Raw genomic sequence first — 19,781 nt, 5'->3', positions numbered from 1 at the left:
TCAGCCTCCATTGGCCTTTACATTAACTTAACAAGCGGGTGGGTAACCACACTGCCCCCTAAACTGGCCTCTAGAAAAATGGTTTGGGGGCAGGATGGTGCTGGCAAACAAGCAAGCCGGAGCCTGCCTCCGTATTGGAGCAGAAATCCTGCCCAAAGAGATTTTTTTTTAATTCATTCACGGGATGTGGGCATCGCTGGCTGGGCCAGCATTTATTGCCCATCCCTAATTGCCCTTGAGAAAGTGGTGGTGAGCTGCCTTCTTGAACCAGTCCTTGTGGTGTAGGTACACCCATGGTGCTGTTAGGGAGGGAGTTCCAGGATTTTGACCCAGCGACAGTGAAGGAACGGCCGATATATTTCCAAGTCAGGATGGTGAGTGATTTGGAGGGGAACTTCCAGGTGGTGGTGTTCCCATGTGTCTGCTGCTCTTGTCCTTTTAGATAGTAGCGGTCATGGGTTTGGAAGGTGCTGTCTAAGGAGGCTTGGTGAGTTCCTGCAGTGCATCTTGTAGATGGTACACACACTGCTGCTACTGTGCGTCGGTAGTGGAGGGAGTGAATGTTTGTGGATCAGGTGCCAATCAAGTGGGCTGCTTTGTCCTGGATGGTGTCGAGCTTGTTGAGTGTCGTTGGAGCTGCACTCATCCAGGCAAGTGGAGAATATTCCATCACAGTCCTGACTTGCGCCTTGTAGCTGGTGGACAAGCTTTGGGGAGTCAGGACGTGAGTTACTTGTCGCAGGATTCCTAGCCTCTGACCTACTCTTGTAGCCATAGTATTTATATGGCTCCTCCAGTTCAGTTTCTGGTCAATGGTAACCCCCAGGATGTTGATAGTGGGGGATTCAGTGATGGTAATGCCATTGAACATCAAGAGGTGATGGTTAGATTCTCTCTTGTTGGAGATGGTCATTGCCTGACACTTTTGTTGCACCCATGTTAGTTGCTACTTGTCAGTCCAAACCTGGGTATTGTCCAGGTCATGCTGCATTTGGACATGGACTGCTTCAGTACCTGAGGAGTCACGAATGGTGCTGAACATTGTGCAATCATCAGCGAACATCCGCACTTCTGACCTTATGATGGAAGGAAGGTCATTGATGAAGCAGCTGAAGGTGGTTGGGCCTCGGACACTACGCTGAGGAACTCCTGCAGTGATGTCCTGGAGCTGAGATGACTGACATCCAACAACCACAAACATCTTCCTTTGTGTTAGGTATGACTCCAACCAGCGGAGAGTTTTCCCCCTGATTCCTATTGACTCCAGTTTTGCCAGGGCTCCTTGGTGCCACACTCAGTCAAATGCTGCCTTGATGTCAAGGGCAGTCACTCTCACCTCACCTCGGGAGTTCAGCTCTTTTGTCCATGTTTGAACCAAGGCTGTAATGAGGTCAGGAGCTGAGTGGCTCTGGTGGAACCCAAACTGGGCGTCAGTGAGTAGGTTATTGCTAAGTAAGTGCCACTAGATAGCACTGTTGTTGACAGTTGGCTACTGTTGGCTAGAGCTTTCTATAACTAGGATAACTTCCAAACCCAAACCTGACTGGACATCTGGAATAAAAACAGAAAATGCTGGAAATGGCAGCATCTTAAATACCTGTGAGGGGAAAAAACACGGGTTATTGTTTTCTATGTGAAACATATGAGATCCTGAGGGGTCTTGACAGGGTGGATGTGGAGAGGATGTTTCCTCTTGTGGGTGAATCTAGAATGAGGGGGTCACTGTTTAAAAATAAGGGTTCGCCCATTTAAAACAGAGATGAGGTCAAATATTTTCACTCAGAGGGTCATGAGTCTTTGGAACTCTCTTCCTGAAAAGGCGGTGGAAGCAGAGTCTTTGAATATTTTTAAGGCAGATGTGGATAGATTCTTGGTAAGCAAGGGGGTGATAGGTTATCGGGGGTAGGCGGGTTGCAGATTTCAGGTTACTATCAGATCAGCCATGATCTTATTAAATCGCGGAGCAGGCTCCAGGGGTCGAATGGCTCTTTGTTCATATGTTCTCCATCACACCTTCCATTTGCCTTTCACAGACGCTAATGAGTCTACTGTCTTCATTCATCCACTATCTGCTCCAACTCACAGGAAACACTGTCCTCTTTGTCTCCCACCCTCTCTCCCTGTGTGACTCTATTTTAATGCTTACTTTGATGAACCTTCATGCTGTACCTAGATTTAAAAATAGATGCATTAACTGGGCTGCAATACATAACTCTGAGATAAAGCGCTTATTGTGAAGGCAATTTAACTAATGTACAAGATGTTGGTAAATGGCCCCTCCTCAATGATATTTCTGATGTTAAAAGCCCCGGTAATGTGGACGTAATTAGAAATGGCTCATCCAACCTTTCATCTCCAGAAGTAGCAAGTACAGGAATTGTTTCTGAGGAAGCTGTTAGTTTGTCATTTGTACTCTCCGCAAATGTTCATGGCTTTCAGAGACGCCCATGACTGTCGGAATACGTTATATTCTCAGGGCAGTTGTACTACATAGAATGACACCATGTACATGTACAGCACAAACAGGCCATTCTGGGCCAGTATTTATGCTCCACTCACCCTACTTCATCTCACCCCACCAGCAAAACCTCTCCTTCCGTCTGTAGCTTGCCCTTAAGTATGTCTATTCTGTTCACCTCAACAATTGCACGTTCTGCTGAGTTCCACACTCTCTTGGTTCAGAATCACAGATTGGTTACAGCACAGGAGGAGGCCATTCAGCCTGACATGCCTGTGCCGACCCTCAGAAGGAGTAATTCACCTGGTGTCGTTCCCCTGTCGTTCTCGTAACCCTGCACATTCCCCCTTTTCAGATAATAACCCAACTCCCTCTTCAATGCTTCGGTCGAATCCACCTCCACCACAGTCTTGGGCAGCGCAATCCAGATCCTAACCACTCACTGAGTGAAAATGTATTTACGTTCGAACATACATACAAACACACTAATTAGGAACAGGAGTAGGCCATTCGTCCCCTTGCACCTGCTCTGCCATTTAGTAAGATCATGGCTGATCTGATTGTGGCCTCAACTCCACATCCCACCTACCCCCGATAACCTTTGACTTCCTTGTTAGTCAAGAATTGACCTACCTCTGCCTTAATAGTATTCAACGACCCTACCTCCACTGCTCTCTGGGGAAGAGAGTTCCAAAGATTCATGAAAATTTTTTCTCATCTACGTCTTTAAATGGGAGGCCCCTTATTTTTAAACAGTGTCCCTTAGTTCTAGTCTCTCCCACAAGGGGAACCCCCCTCTCAGCATCCACCCTGTAAAGTTCCCTCAGGCTCTAATAGGTTTCGATAAGATCATCTCTGAATCTTCTAAAGTCTAATGGATATAGACCCAGCCTGTCCAACCTTTCCTCATAAGATAACCCCTTCATCCCAGGAACTTTCTCTGAACTGCTTCTAATGCATTTATATCCTTTCTTAAAGAAGGAAACCGAAACTGTACACACTACTCCAGATGTGGCCTCACCAACACCCTGTACAACTGTAGAAAAATATCCCTACTTTTATATTCCATTCCCCTTGCGACAACATTCCATTTGCCTTCCAAATCACTTGTCCTGGGAGTCCTCAACATCAACTCCGCACCCCATGAGGTCTCATGGCATCAGGTCAAACTTGGGCAAAGAAACCTCCTGCTCATTATCACATACTGTCTCTCCTGTGTGGAAATTGGGTGCCAGGTACTGACCATCTCCAACCAGAGAGAATCGAACCGTCTCCCCATGACATTCAATGACATTACCGTTGCAGAATCCCCTACTAGCAACGTCCTGGGGGTTACCATTGACCAGAAACTGAACTGGACTAGCCATATAAATACTGTGGCTACAATAGCAGTTCTGAGGCTGGGAATCGTGCAGCGAGTAACTCACCTCCTGATTCCCCAAAGCCTGTCCACCATCTACAAGGCACATGTCAGGAGTGTGATGGAATACTCCCCACTTGCCTGGACATTCAGCCTGAAGAACCTGTTGTTATGAACAGGAGAGAGAGAGAGGCAAACTGCACTGATTTCTTCTCACCACCTGTCCGTAAGTAGAACATGTTTTGGATTATTTTTAAAGTATGTGGTGGCACGGTTTCCCAATCTCTTGGTTCGTGTGATCCAATTTACTAATAACCCGTAGCAAATTAGCATTATGATTAACTCAGAAGGTTAGTTTATTTCTCATTTAAAAACTCAGAGGAGGAATGTCTGTAACTTCCACACACACCACACACACACCACACACGCACCACACACGCACCACACACGTGCACGGATGCACCACACGCGCGCTACACGTGCACCACACACGCACCACACACGCACCACACGTGTTGGGGGGTGGATAGATAAAAAGAGTTTTGCAGTATAAGAACCACGGAAATGAATATTAGTTCACGTGATTTCCAGAGCCCAAGAAGTCAAAGCTAAAGAAGGATGTTTCCTTCATGGTGGGATTCAGTTCCGATGAGTTTCTAGTTGGAGATAATAATACAAAGATGCTTGAAATGAACGGTGCTGTAGCAGGATGGGCTTTCTGTGCTTAGACAGCTTGGCAGGTGTTGATCATAAACTCTTAAAATCAAAGCACAGGCTTTGTGGGTTGAGCACTGACGACTTATCAGTTCTCAAAGACATATAGAGCTTTCAAAATGGTCACTTGATTTTCTTTCTCCATAAAGATCCAAAGGGGATGTTTATCCAGTGTCTGGAACTGGCTCTGATTTCAGGACTGATAATGTCCCAGTCATTAGCTGTTACACATATATGAACATACGAATTAGGACCAGGAGTAGGCCGCCCAGCCCCTCGAGGCTGCTCTACCAATCAATAAGATCATGACTGATCATTCCTGCCTACTGCTGATAACCTTTCACCCACTTTTTAATGAAGAATCTATCTAGCTCTGCCTTAAAAATATTCAAAGACTCTGTTCCATTGCCTTTTGAGGAAGAGAGTTCCAAAGACTTGCAACCCTCTGAGAGAAAAAAATTCTCCTCATCTCTGTCTTAAATAAGCGACCCCTTATTTTTAAACAGTGACTCCTAGTTCTAGACTCTCCCACAAGAGGAAACATCCTCTCCACATCCACCCTGTCAAGACCCCTCAGGATGTTTCAATCAAGTCGCCTTTTACTCTTCCAAACTCCAGTGGATACAAGTCTAGTCTGTCCAACCTGACGCCCATTCCTGGTATTAGCCTAGTAAACCTTCTCTGAACTGCTTCTAATACATTTACACCTTTCTTTAAATAAGGAGACCAGTGCTCTACACAATACTCCAGATATGGTCTCACCAATGCCCTGTACAATTTAAGCATAACCTCCCTACTTTTGTAATTAATTCTCCTCACAATAAATGATAACATTCTAATCGCATTACAATCACCAGGGAAGTGGCATTGAGCAAATAGTTGGGGCTGTGGGCTGACAAATCCCCAGGTCCAGATGGACTTCACCCTAAGGCCTTGAAAGAAGTGGCCAGTGAGATAATTGATGTACTGGTTTTAAGTTTCCAAAATTCCCTAGATTCCATTAGAAAGGCACCTGCATACTAACATTTTGTGATTCATGCACTAGGACACCCAGGTCCCACTGAATCTCAGAGCTCCTCAATCTCTCACCATTTAGATAATCTTCTTTTTATTCTTCCTGCCAAAATGAACAGTTTCACATATGTCCACATTATGCTCCATTTGCCAGATTGTTGCCCAATCACTTGACCTCTCCATGTCACTTACGTCCTCCTAACTTGTCCTGAGCTGTGAGGAGGATGCAGAGATGCTTCAGTGTGACTTGAACAAGCTGAGTGAGTGGGCAGATGCAGTATAATGTGGATAAATGTGAGGTTATCCATTTTGGTAGCAAAAACAGGAAGGCAGATTATTATCTGAATGGCTATAAATTGAGAGAGGGGAATGTGCAACGAGACCTGGGTGTCCTTGTACACCAGTCGCTGAAGGTAAGCATGCAGGTGCAGCAGGCGGTAAAGAAGGCAAATAGTATGTTGGCCTTCATAGCGAGAGGATTCGAGTACAGGAGCAGGGATGTCTTGCTGCAATTATACAGGGCCTTGGTGAGACCACACCTGGAATATTGTGTGCAGTTTTGGTCTCCTTATCTGAGGAAGGATGCTCTTGCTATAGAGGGAGTGCAGCGAAGGTTTACCCGACTGATTCCTGGGTTGGTGGGACTGACATATGAGGAGAGATTGATTCGGTTAGGATTATATTCGCTGGAGTTCAGAAGAATGAGGGGGGATCTCATAGAAACCTATATAATTCTAACAGGACTAGACAGGGTAGATGCAGGAAGGATGTTCCTGATGGTTGGGGAGTCCAGAACCAGGGGCCACAGTCTGAGGATCTGGGGTAGACCATTTAGGACTGAGATGAGAAATTTCTTCACCCAGAGAGTGGTGAGCCTGTGGAATTCATTACCACTGAAAGTAGTTGAAACCAAAACATTGTATGTTTTCAAGAAGAGGCTGGATATAGCCCTTGGTGAGAAAGGGATCAAAGGATATGAGGAGAAAGCGGGAGCAGGCTATTGAGTTGGATGATCAGCCATGATCATAATGAATGGCGGAGCAGGCTCGAAGGGCTGAATGGCCTCCTCCTGTTCCTAGTTTCTATGTTTCTAGGTTTCTAACTTCCGCTTCACAATTTATTTTCCTACCTATCTTTGTGTCATCAGTAAATTTAGCAATCATTCCTTTGGTCCCTTAATCCAAGCCATTTATATAGATTGTAAAAAGTTGAGGCCCCAGCACTGATCCCTGTGGCACACCACTCATCACATCCTGCCAAGCAGAAAAAGACCCATTTATGCCAACTCTCTGCTTCCTGTTAGCTTCTATCCATGCCAATCTTCTTTCTATGCCAATGTCACCCCCAATACCATGAGCTTTTATTTCCTGCAATAACCTTTGATGTGGCACTTTTACAAATGCTTTCTAGAAATCTAAGTACAGTATATTCACCGGTTCCCCTTTATCCACAGCACATGTGATTCCTTCAAAGAACTCCAATAAATTGGTTAAACTTGATTTCCTTTTTACCAAACCATGTAGACTCTGCCTGATTGCCGTGAATTTTTCTACCTACCCTGCTATAACATCTTTAATAATAGCTTCTAACATTTTCCCTATGACAGATGTTAGGCTAACTGGCCTATAGTTTCCTGCTTTCTGTCTCCCTCCCTTTTTGAATAAAGGAGCTCTATTTGCTATTTTCCAATCTAATGGAACCTTCCCCGAATCTAGGGAATTTTGAAAAATTAAAACCAGTGCATCAACTATCTCACTGGCCACTTCTTTCAAGGCCTTAGGGTGAACTCCATCCGGACCCGGGGATTTGTCAGCCCACAACCCCAACTATTTGCTCAATGCCACTTCCCTGGTGATTGTGATTCTCCTGAGTTCCTCCCCCACTTCCATTTCCTGATTTACAGCTGTTGAAAGAGTTACCACACATATTGAGGGTCTGGTGTCAGAAAGCCATTGTCTAGGCAGACCTCCACTCGCTCCGCTGGCAAGGTGAGCTTATCTGATGATTCGGTTGACTTTTGAAATGGGCCTGGACAGTCCCAGATATGAGCTGGGTCTGTTAACAGCTCTGCAACCATAGCGGGTTGTGTTGTGCGAGTGTCCTGGTTTTCGTTATGACAAAGGGTCTGTACAATGAAGAGTTAGATACCACCAGCTGAGAAAGAATTCTTTTGTTCTCGTAACTCCTGGGGGTTGCTCACAGGCAAAGGGCCAACCCTGTGGTCATGTGAATTGTAGCAGCCATCTTTTCAGGTTCAGCAGAAAGTCCCTTTTTTTGAAAAAACAATAGCAATAAGAATAAAGCTCTGGATTTCTTTTCGTGTCCCAGGAACCCAACACTGTTCTTACCCGATTTCCACGCAACTGCAGCTGCTAGTTAGAAATTAGGAACAGGAGGAGGCCATTCATCTGCATGAACCTGTTCCACTATTCAATGAGATGATGGCCGATCTGTATCTTAACTCCATTTACCCGCCTTGGTTCGATAGGAAAGTTTGAAGAGGGCCTAATTGATGTATTTCAGATGGTTAAAGGATTTGGTAGTCCAATTAGTGATAAACCCTCACCTCCGGCTGGGAGAGCCCAGAACAAAGGGGCATGAACCTAAAATTAGAGCGAGGCTGTTCAGTGGCGATGATAGGAAACATCTCTTCACATGAAGGGTAGAGGAATTTGGAACCCTCTCCCCCTAAATGTCTGGAGGTGTTGAGCGACAATTTGAGCTTTCAAGGTTAAGGTTGATGGATTATTGTTGGGTTAAGGTATCGAGGGATACGTAGAAAGACGCGTAAACGTGGTGGAGATCAGCCATAGTCGAACTGAATGGCGGAGCAAGTTTGAGGCTTCTTCCTGGTTGTTTATGTTGCTATGCTTACGACAGCAGTGACTGGGCTATGATTGGTCACAAAACATCATGGGCCATCCTGAAAATGTGGAAGTTGCTGCGGGACTACATATTTTGCCTCCTTATCTCATGTGGCTCTCGGTGTCTGTGTGTTGTTGCAGAGCCCTGACAATTATGGTGCTGATATATCAGAGTACAGACTGGAATGGGGAGAAGAAGGGGAGTCCATGGAACTAGTTTACTGTGGAATGGAGACGGCTTTCGAGCTCGACAACCTGAAACCAGCTGCACGTTACTGCTGCCGATTACAGGTAAGGGTTTACCAGCATCTGTAACACAGCTGCTCTCCTTGACCAACATGTCACCAGGTCTCTGCTGTTGGGTCTTCCCTACAACACGGCTATAAAGCATCAAGGCAGCCAGTCCGTTTATCTGAATAATATCCACTGACACGTTGGGTCCATCTTTTGGATGAGATTTGAAAACAGAGGCCCTGCCTGCCCTCTCCTGATGCTTCAGAGCACTTCACAGGCAATAGTAATAGTAGTAGGAAGTAGCTTTTGAAGTGTAGTCACTGTTGCAATATTGGAAACACCGCTGTCAAATTGTGCACAGCAAGATCGTACTAAGATCAAAGTGATATCAACCAGAACATCTCTTTTAAGCGATGTTACACCATATGCCTTGGTTCTAAACATGTGACCTTTCATCAGGAGTTGCTGGACCTGCTTTGGGAAAGCAAAGACTACAGTCCTGTCACTGTATAACACCGGGGTACAGTACTGGTGGGGACAGGTCTGTCACTGTATAACACTGGGGTACAGTACTGGTGGGGACAGGTCTGTCACTGTATAACACTGGGGTACAGTACTGGTGGGGACAGGTCTGTCACTGTATAACACTGGGGTACAGTACTGGTGGGGACAGGTCTGTCACTGTATAACACTGGGGTACAGTACTGGTGGGGACGGGTCTGTCACTGTATTACACTGGGGTACAGTACTGGTGGGGACAGGTCTGTCACTGTATAACACTGGGGTACAGTACTGGTGGGGACAGGTCTGTCACTGTATAACACTGGGTACAGTACTGGTGGAGACAGGTCTGTCACTGTATAACACTGGGGTACAGTACTGGTGGGGACAGGTCTGTCACTGTATAACACTGGGGTACAGTACTGGTGGGGACGGGTCTGTCACTGTATAACTGGGGTACAGTACTGGTGGGGACGGGTCTGTCACTGTATAACACTGGGGTACAGTACTGGCGGGGATGGGTCTGTCACTGTATAACACTGGGGTACAGTACTGGTGGGGACGGGTCTGTCACTATGTAACACTGGGGTACAGTACTGGTGGGGTCAGGTCCGTCCTACAATTCCCTTCAGTTTCTGGTTCATCGTTTATTTTTGCCGCAAATTTTGTTAAAAAGTAATTGTGACAGGATGAGAAAGAACAATGCCTGCTCTCTCGGCTACACCGCAGCATCCAATCTTTATTCATCAGTAGGCACCAGCTGATAATTAATCGCTGTTAAGCTGCGAGGAACCGATCCTCTGAATACATCTCCATTTCACATAATCGATGTGTTCCTGAAGCAAGTTAGTGAGTGATACTGATGCATGAGGCACAGGCCACTATACGATTTGAAATGCCCTTTGAACATTTTTTTTAGACACACATTTAAATAAAGAGAGGCAAGTTTTTGTCACCTCTATCATTAAATTTTATTCCCTGTTTGGGTTCTGAATGCGAAGCTAATGACATTTCATTCTGAATGTAATTGTGCCAATTTCACAAATGTGATTTTGATTTCAGGACTCATCGACACACACGTAGACCCCATCGCCTCCACTCGCTTAGCTGCAGGAGCCTGACACAAGGCTTTTTAGTTCTTTTTTTAAGTTCTGCTGATGGGTCTGTCACCCATCTTTTATTTTGGGTGGGTGGGTGGGTAGAGGAGGAGGCCATTCGGCCCCTGAGACTGTTCTGTAAGTGGCTGGTCCACAGCTCATTTCCCAGCTTTGCCCCATCCCCCACAACACGCTTCCCCAGCAAAGACCCAGTAATCCCCGTTTTAAATAATTGATCCTCTGCATCTGCAGTTCTTTGTGACGAGTTAGTTCCAGATTTCCACTGCCCTTAGTGTGAGGAAGTGTTCCCTGATTTCGCCCTTCAATGAATGTCCCCACTCTAATTTCAGGATCATGTCCCTTTGTTCTGCATTCCCCCATGCCAGACAGAACAGTTTCTGTGTGTCTAGCCGGCCTCGTTATCATTTCGAACCCCACTCCTCAATCTTCTGTGTTTCAAGGAATGCAAACCTGGCTTATGAAACCTGACCTTATAATTTAACCCTTTGGACTCCAATATAATTCTGATGAATCTGCACTGCATTCCCTCCAAGGACAGTGTATCCTTCCTGGGGTGCGGTGTTGAAAACTGAACCCAGTTACTCCAGATGGGGTCTGATCAGAGCTCTGTGTGCCTGTAACATAACTTCAAGCCTTTGCTATTCCAGCACTCTTGAGATGAATATTCCATTAACCTTTTTGATTATTGGTTGTATCTGTGCACTAGCTTTTAAGGATTTGCGATGATGGATTCTCTTTACTCCTGCGCAACTCCTCATTTCTCACATATGAGCATACGAATCAGGAGCAGGAGTAGGCCACTCAGCCCCTCGAGCCTGATTCACCATTCAATAAGATCGTGGCTGATCTGACTGTAACCTCAACTCCTCGTTTCTGCCTACCCCCGATAACCTTTCACCCCCTTGCTTATCAAGAATCTATCTAGCTCTGCCTTAAATATATTCAAAGGTTCTGCTCCTACCTCCTTGTGAGGAAGAGAGTTCCAAAGATTCTCAACCCTCTGAGAGAAAGAATTTCACCTCATCTCTGTCTTAAATGAGCGACCCCTTATTTTTAAACAGTGATCCCCCTAATTCTGGATTCTCCCACAAGTGGAAACATCCTCTCCATATCCACCTAACCCTAACCCTAACCCTAACCCTGTCAAGACCCCTCGAGATCTTGTATGTTTCAATCAAGTTGCCTCTTACTTTTCTAAACTCCAGCAGATACAAGCCTGGCCTGGCCAGCCTTTCCTCATAAGACAACCCACCCATTCCAGTAAATTATTAGTCCAGTAAACCTTCTCTGAACTGCTCCCAACACATTTACATTCTTCCTCAAATAAAGAGACCAGTACTGTACACAGTGCTCCAGATGTGGTCTCAGCAACACCCTGTGTAACTGAAGCATAACCTCCCTACGTTTGTAATCAATTCCCATCACAATAAACAATAACATTCTATTAGCTTTCCTAATTACCTGCTGTACCTGCATATTAACCATTTGTGATTCATGCACTAGGACACCCAGATCCCTCTGCATCTCAGAGCTCTGCAATCTCTCACCATTTAAATAATATGCTTATTTTTTATTCTTCCTGCCAAAATGGACAACTTCACATTTTCCCACATTATACTCCAGTTGTCAGATCTTTGCCCACTCACCTAACCTATCTATATCCTTTTGTAGGCTCCTTATGCCCTCTTCGCAACCCAGCTCACCATTACGAAAATATTCCTGTTTGTCTTTCCCTTATTTGAGGTGGTTGGCCCCATACATCCCTACACTGAACTCAGTTTTCCACATTTTTGCCCACTCACTTTATCTCTTATGGAACCATAGAATCATGCAGCACAGAAAGTGGCCATTTGATCCATTGTAGCTGTGCTGCCTCTTCTAAGGAGCAATCCTATTTGAAAGATATATTATTTGAAGTTATATGACTCTTCTTCAGAGCTGAAGAAGAGTCATACAGACCTGAAACGTTAACTCTGTTTCTCTCTGCACAGATGCTGCCAGACCTGCTTGGTTTTTCCAGCATTTTCTGTTTTTATTTTAGATTTCCAGCGCCTGCAGTATTTTGCTTTCACCTCGGTTTTAATGCTTCCTTTGAGAGATAGCACCTCCAACAGTGCAGCACTCCCTCAGTACTGCACCAGGGTTGTCAGCCTAGATCATGTGCTCCAGTCTCTGGAGCAGGATCCAAACCCACAGCCTCTGACTCTGACACGAGGAGTTGCTACCCACTTAAAAATCAGAGGGTGGGTTTAGGAGAGGGTAATGCTTGCTGGAAAACCTGGACCGATAAAGAAGAGGGCATCAAATTTGAAGGACAGTTACAAAGTGCGGAAAGTGGTGAAGATAATTATAAACCAAGCACAGAGAACTTGAATGGTCATTCAGATGAATAGCAAAAATTAGAATGTTATTTTGTTGAGGTGCATGAACATTAACTGGCCCTCGGGGCTGAATCGGTTTCTCCTGACATTACTCAAACGGTAATGAGCAGGCCTGCTGACAAAGTTGTAATTATTCTCTCAAATTATCTCACTCTTATATTCACCTGTAATTCTTATATCAATATTAATAGTAATAATGCTTTAGAAACTTCAAGTGAAGAGGTGATGACGCATGCTGTTAAACTCGGGTGTTTATTGCAGCATCCACAATGCAGGGCCCAGAAATGCAGTTTTTAGAAACACACAGAAGAGCATTAGCCAAACGAACCAGGCCTTTTTCATAAATTACCCAGCTAACTTCTCAACAACAATAGCAACAACTTGTGCTTATATAGTTTTTTAAAAGTTCATTAACAGGATGTGGGCATCGCTGGCTAGACCAGCATTTATTGCCCATCCCTAGTTGCCCCTTGAGAAGGTGGTGGTGAGCTGCCTTCTTGAACCGCTGCAGTCCATGTGGTGTAGGTACACCCACAGTGCAGTTAGGGAGGGAGTTCCAGGATTTTGACCCAGCGACAGTGAAGGAATGGCCGATATATTTCCAAGTCAGGGTGGTGAGTGGCTTGGAGGGGAACTTCCAGGTGTTGGTGTTCCCATCTATCTGCTGTCCTTGTCCTTCTAGATGGCAGTGGTCATGGGTTTGGAAGGTGCTGTCTAAGGAGCATTGGTGAGTTCCTGCAGTGCATCTTGTTGAGCCTGAGCCTTTAACATAATGAAATGCACTGAGAGGTGTCACCGAAGCATTCACAGAATCTCAGAATTGTTACAGAGCAGGAGGCCATTCAGCCCATCGTGTCTGCACTGATTCTCCGTATGAGCAATTTGCCTAGTGCCATTCTCCTGCCTTCTCCGAGTAACTCACTCCTTTTTAGATAATGATCTAATTCCCTTTGACTGCCTCCATTGAATCTGCCTCCACCACACTCTCAGGCAGAGATTCCAGACCTTAGCCGTTCTCTGCTGAAATAATCTTTCATACATATCACTTTTGCTTCTTTTGCCAAATACTTTAAGCCTGTGCCCCCTTGTTCTCAATTCTTTCACAAGTGGGAACAGTTTCACCCTATCTACTCTGTCCAGACCCCTCATGATTTTGAACACCTCTATCAAATCTCCTCTCAACCTTCTCTTCTCCAAAGAAAACAGTTCCAACTTCTCCAGTCTATGTTCATAACTGTAATCCCTCACTTCATTCTCATGAATCTTTTCTGCACTCTCTCCAATGCCTCTACCTCCTTCCTAAAGTGCTGTGCCCAGAACTGGAAGCAATACTTCCAGTTGAGGCCGAACTAGTATCTTATACAAGTTCAACATAACCTCCTTGCTCTTGTAGTCAATGCCCCTATTAATGAAGTCCAGGGCACTATATGCTTCATTAACCACTCTCTCAGCCTGTCCTGCCACCTTCAATGATTTATGCACATATACAGCCAGGTTCGTCTGCTTCTGCACCCCCTTTAGAGTTGTATCCTTTATTTTATATTGTCTCTCCACGTTCTTCCGACCAGAATGAATCACTTCACATTTCTCAGCATGGATCTTCATCTGCCACTTGCCTGCCCACTCCACCAACTTGTCTATGTCCTTTTGAACTTCTACACCGTCCTCCTCATAGTTCACAATGCTGTTAAGTTTTGTAGCATCTTTCAAGTTTTGAAATCGTGCCTTGTACACAGAGGTCTAGGTCATTAATGTATATCAGGAAGTCCAAGGTCCCGACACTGACCCCTGGAGAACTCCACTACGAACATTCCTCCAGCCTGAAAAATATCCATTCATTACTCTGTTTCCTGTCACTCAGCCAATTTTGCATCTGTGTTGCTACTGTCCCTTTTATTCCATGAGTTACAATTTTTCTCACCAGTCTGTTGTGTGGCACCTCCTTTTGGAAGTCCATGTACACCACATCAACAGCATGGCCCTCATTAACCCTCTGTTACCTCTTCAAAAAACTCCAACAACCCAGTAAAACATGATCTACTCTTAACAAAACCATGCTGGCTTCCTTGAATTTACCCACACTCGTCCATGTGACTATTAATTTTGGCCTGAATTATTGTTTCAAGAAGTTAAACCGAAGTTAAACTGACTGATCTGTAGTTGTTGGGTTTATCTTTAACACCCTTTTTTGAACAAGGGTGTAACGTTTGCAATCCCCCAGTCTTCTGGCACCGCCCCTGAGCCTAAGGAAGACTGAAAAATTATGCCATTTCCACTCTCCCTTCTCACTGTATCCTTGGACCTGATCCAGCTCCTGGTGCTTTTATCAACTTTTAAGCATACACAGCCTATCTAATACCTCCTCCTGATCAATTTTAAATCCATCTAGTGTGTTAGTTAGCTGCTTTTACCATGGCCGGGGTAGCATATTCTTCCTTGATAAAGACAGGTGCAAAGTATTCATTTAATACCCCAGCTATGGCCTCTGCCTCCATGTGCAAATCCCCTTCTTGGTCCTTAATCAGCCCTGCCCCTCCTTTTACCACCTTTTTACGATTTATATGCCTGTAGAAGACTTTGGCATTCCCTTTTATGTTAGCTACCAGTCTCTTCTCTTACTCCTTCTTTGCTTCTCTTAGTTCTTCACCTTCCCTCTGAACCTCCTATAATCAGCCTGGTTCTCTGTTGTATTTTCCACCTGACATCTGTCATAAGCACACTTTTCCTTCTTCATTTTAATCTCTTATCTCTTGTCGCCCAGGGAGCTCTGGATTTGTTTACCCTACCTTTGCCGTTCGATGGAATATATCTTGACTGTGTCCGAACTATCTCTTCCTTGAAGGTAGCCCATTGTTCAGCTGCTGTTTTTCCTGCCAACCTCTGACCCCAATTTATTCGTCCCAGATCCGCTCTTACCCCATTGAAGTTGACTTTTCCCCAGTTATTTTTTTCTTACTCTAGACTGTTCTTTGTCCTTTTCCATAGTCAGCCTAAGGCGTATGATCCAATGATCACTGTCCCCTAAATGTTTGCCGACTGATGCTTGATCTATTTGGCCACCATCTTTTTTATTCTTTCACGGGACATTGGCTTTCCTGGCTAGATCAGCATTTTTATTGCCCATCCCTAATTGTCAACATTTGATTCCAATTTATTCGGCTCAGATCCATTCCGACCTCTGTTGAGGTTGGCTTTCCCCAGTTAATTATCCTTACCCTGAATTGCTCTTTATCCTTTTCCACAGCCAACCCAAACCTCATGATACAATGATCACTGTCCCCTGAATGTTCTCCTACTGACACATGATCCACTTGGCCCACCTCATCCCCAAGTACCAGGTCTAGCAGTTCCCCCTTCCTCATTGGACTGGAAACATACTGCTGGAGAAATTTTTTGTGAACACGCTCTAGGAATTCTTGTCCCTCTCTGTCCTTTACGCTAATACTATCCCAGTCTATATTCAGATAATTAAAGTCCCCCATTATAAGTATTTTATAATTTTTGCATCCCCTGTAATTCCCTTGCAAACCTGTTCCTCTACATCTTTCCCACTGGTTGGTGACCTATAGACAATACCGAGTAATGTAATTGCGTCTTTTATGTTCCATAGATCTATCCAAATAGATTCTGTCCTTGACTCCTCTGGGACATCCTTTCTCTCCAGCACTGCAATGCTCTCCGTGATCAATACCGCCACCCTTCCCCGTTTCTTCCTTTCCTATCTTTCCTGAGCACTTTGTACCCAGGAATTTGAACACCCAGTCCTGTCCTTCGTTGAGCCAGGTCTCTGTTATGGAGACAATATTGTATTTCCACATTGCAATCTGCACCTGTAACTCTCAATCTTATTTACTACACCCCATGCATTTACAGACATGCACAGTAGCTCTGATTTAGATTTTATTACTTTCTTCCTTACCCTGACCTCACCTAATAACTTATTGTTCCGTACTCTAGTGCTATCTATCTCCCCCAGCATTCTGTGCACCTTGGAACTCCTCTCTGATATGACCTCTTGGTTCCTGCCAAGTCTGTTTAGGTGCAACCTGTCTGGCCTGTATAGGTCCCATCTCCCCCAGAGCCAGCCAGTCCCAATGTCCCAAGAACCATAAGCCCCCCCTCTTGCACCATCTCTCCAGCCACACATTCATCTGATTGCCCTACTATCTATATACTCACTTGCACATGGCACTGGGAGTAATCCAGAGATTGTTACCTTTGAGGTCCTGCTTGCAAATTTCCTAGCCCATTAAATTCTGACTGCAGGACCACATCCCTTTTTCTGCCTATGTCAGTCATGCCAATGTGTACTACAGCTGCTGTCTGTTTATCCTCCTGTTCAGGGAACTATGCTCAGTGACATCTTGACCCTGGCACCAGGGAGGAAACACACCATTCTGGACTCTCAACTGTGGCTGCAGAAATGCCTATCTGTTCCTCTAACTATCAAATCACCTTTCACTAAAGCTCTTCCAGACACAGAAACATAGAAAATAGGAGCAGGAGTAGGTCATTCAGCCCATCGAGCCTGCTCCACCATTCAATATGATCATGGCTGATCCTCTATCTCAACGCCATACACCCGCTCTCTCCCCATACCCCTTGATGCCTTTAGAGTCCAAAAATCTATCTATTTCCTTCTTAAATATATTCAGTGACTTGGCCTCCACAGCCTCCTGTGGTAGAGAATTCCACCCTCTGAGTGAAGAAATTTCTCCTCATCTCAGTCCTAAATGGTCTACCTTGTATCCTGAGACTGTGTCCCCTTGTCCTAGACCCTTCACCCAGAGGAAACATCATCCCTGCATCCAGTCTGTGCAGCCCTGTGGCAAATGGATCTTAAGCTGGAAAGTGTGAGGTAATACCCTTGGGCAGGGCTAACAAGGCAAGAGATTACACTATGAATGGTAGGACCCTGGAAAGTAAGGAAGATCAGAAGGACCTTGGTGTGCATATCCACAGATCCCTGAAGGTAGCGGGACAGGTAGATAAGGTGGTTAAGAAGGCATATGGGATATTAGCCTTTATTAGCCGAGGCATAGAATACAAGAGCAGGGAGGTTATGCTGGGACTGTATAAAACGCTGGTTAGGCCACAAATGGAGTACTGTGTGCAGCACTGGTCACCACATTATAGGAAGGATGTGATTGCACTGTAGATGGTGCAAAGGAGATTTACCAGGATGCTGCCTGGGCTGGAGGGTCTGAGCTATGAGGAAAGATTGGATAGACTGGGGTTGTTTTCCTAGGTGCAGTGAAGGTTGAGAGGGGACCTGATAAAGGTGTATAAGATTATGAGGGACATAGATAGGGTAGATAGGAAGGCACTTTTTCCATTAGCAGAAGGATCAATAACCAGGAGGCATAGACTTAAGGTAAGAGGTAGAAGGCTAAGAGGGGAGTTGAGGAGAAATTTTTTCACCCAGAAGGTGGTGGGAGTCTGGAACTCACTGCCTGAAAGGGTGGTTGAATCAGAAACTCTCATAACATTTAAGTATTTAGATATTCACTTGTGTTGCCATTGCCTCCAGGGCTATGGGCCAAGCACTGGAAGATGGGATTAATGCAGTCAGATCTTTGTTGACCGGTGCGGACATGATGGGCCGAATGGCCTCCTGTGCTGTAAACATCTATGAGTCTATAATTTTGTGTGGTTCAATGTACCCCCTGTACAGCTGAGCCACCCATGGTGCCATGGACTTGGCTGTGGCTGCACTCCCCACATGAGCCATCTCTCTCATCAGTATTCTGAACTGAATACTGGTTGGAGAGTGGGATGCACTCAAGGGACTCCTGCACTACCGGCCTATTCTTTTTTGACTGGTGGTCACCCATTCCTTCCCTCCACGTATACTCTTTAACTGCGGGTGGCCACATCTATAAACGTGCTATCCATGTAGCTCTCAACCTCACAGCTGCACCGACATACCCCCCAGTCAGACTCCTGATCCTGTCAGCCCAGAAAGGATATCTTCTCTCACTTACCCGAGAGTCTTTCGATCCTTCCTTCCAGCTCTAACATGGCGTGAAAACCATGGCAGGTTCCCCGGTCAGGCGCTGGTTGAATTACCCTCGGGGCCTTAATGGGCACAACAGGCTCCACATGAATGGACAAGGCCATGCTATTCACTGTGGAACCCAAACATTGAAGATGGTGGGAGAAGATTGGGTTACTGAGAAGCAACCAGGTCATTTTTAACTGGCCTTTTGCACAATGCCCCACCCCCCAACCACCCCACAAAACTCTCCCGCTGTATCCTTCACTCTACCATTGGCCAGCTGGGCCGGAAGCTCTGGAATTCTCTCTCTAAACCTCTCCTCCTCTTTTAAGAGGCACCTTCAAACCTACCTCTTTGACCAATCTTTTGGTCACCACCTAACAGCTCCTTATGTGGCTCCGTGTCATACTTGGCCTGACTAAAGCCACTATGAAATATTTCAGGATGGCTTTAACTACACCAAAGGTGCTATATAAACGCAAGTCTGTTGTTGTCCTCGATGTCGGACAGGTGGGGGTTAAAATTTGGACCCGGTGACTTGGGCAAGTCTGCAGTAAAAGTCATCCTGAGTTCATTGCTACATTTGGTTTGATGTCTGGTTATTAGCAAAATAAATTAAACTGTCTATGAGCTACAGGCAGTAAAACAGTTGCAATCAAATCTGTGTTACACTTGAAGAAATGAGTTTGAGAACTGGCCATTTTCTCCCATGGAGCCATATTAGTGTCTCTTCCCATAAATAACAACTTCAGATTTTCAGACTGGTTGCAACATTGAGTTAGAGCGCTGGTGACTGGGGAATCGGGGAATCCAATTAAGCCCAGAATGTGGATATAGACGAAACAAAGAACTTGCATTTTTATAGCGCCTTTGGCTACCTCAGGGCATCCCGAAGTGCTTCACAGCCAAAGAACTCTCTTTGCATTATAGCCATGTTGTAACTTAAAAAGACATGGCAGCCAATTAGCACACAGTAAGACCCCAAAAATAGCATTGAGATAAATGACCAGGTCACCTTTTCAACTTTCATTTTATTTTATGTGCGGCAAAGCCAGCATTTTTTGCTCATCCCTAATTGCCCTTGAACTGATTGGCACAGTAGGCCATTTCGAAGGGCAGTTAAGAGTCACTGTGGGTCA

General features: G+C 45.2%; 1 protein-coding gene across 1 annotated transcript in view; it reads left to right on the top strand.

Annotated features, from left to right (window-relative positions):
• The window catches only part of fndc3ba (fibronectin type III domain containing 3Ba), a 285,397-nt gene that overhangs the window by 217,196 nt on the left and 48,420 nt on the right, over positions 1-19,781 (top strand). The window contains exon 18 of the mRNA XM_078564466.1: positions 8,552-8,701. Coding sequence (XP_078420592.1) covers positions 8,552-8,701 — 150 coding nt within the window. The remainder of the gene's footprint in view (positions 1-8,551; positions 8,702-19,781) is intronic.

This window comes from Cetorhinus maximus, chromosome 19, assembly GCF_964194155.1.
Source record: "Cetorhinus maximus chromosome 19, sCetMax3.hap1.1, whole genome shotgun sequence".
In the NCBI taxonomy this organism is placed as follows: domain Eukaryota; kingdom Metazoa; phylum Chordata; class Chondrichthyes; order Lamniformes; family Cetorhinidae; genus Cetorhinus; species Cetorhinus maximus.
This window is presented reverse-complemented; position numbering and strand designations above follow the sequence as displayed.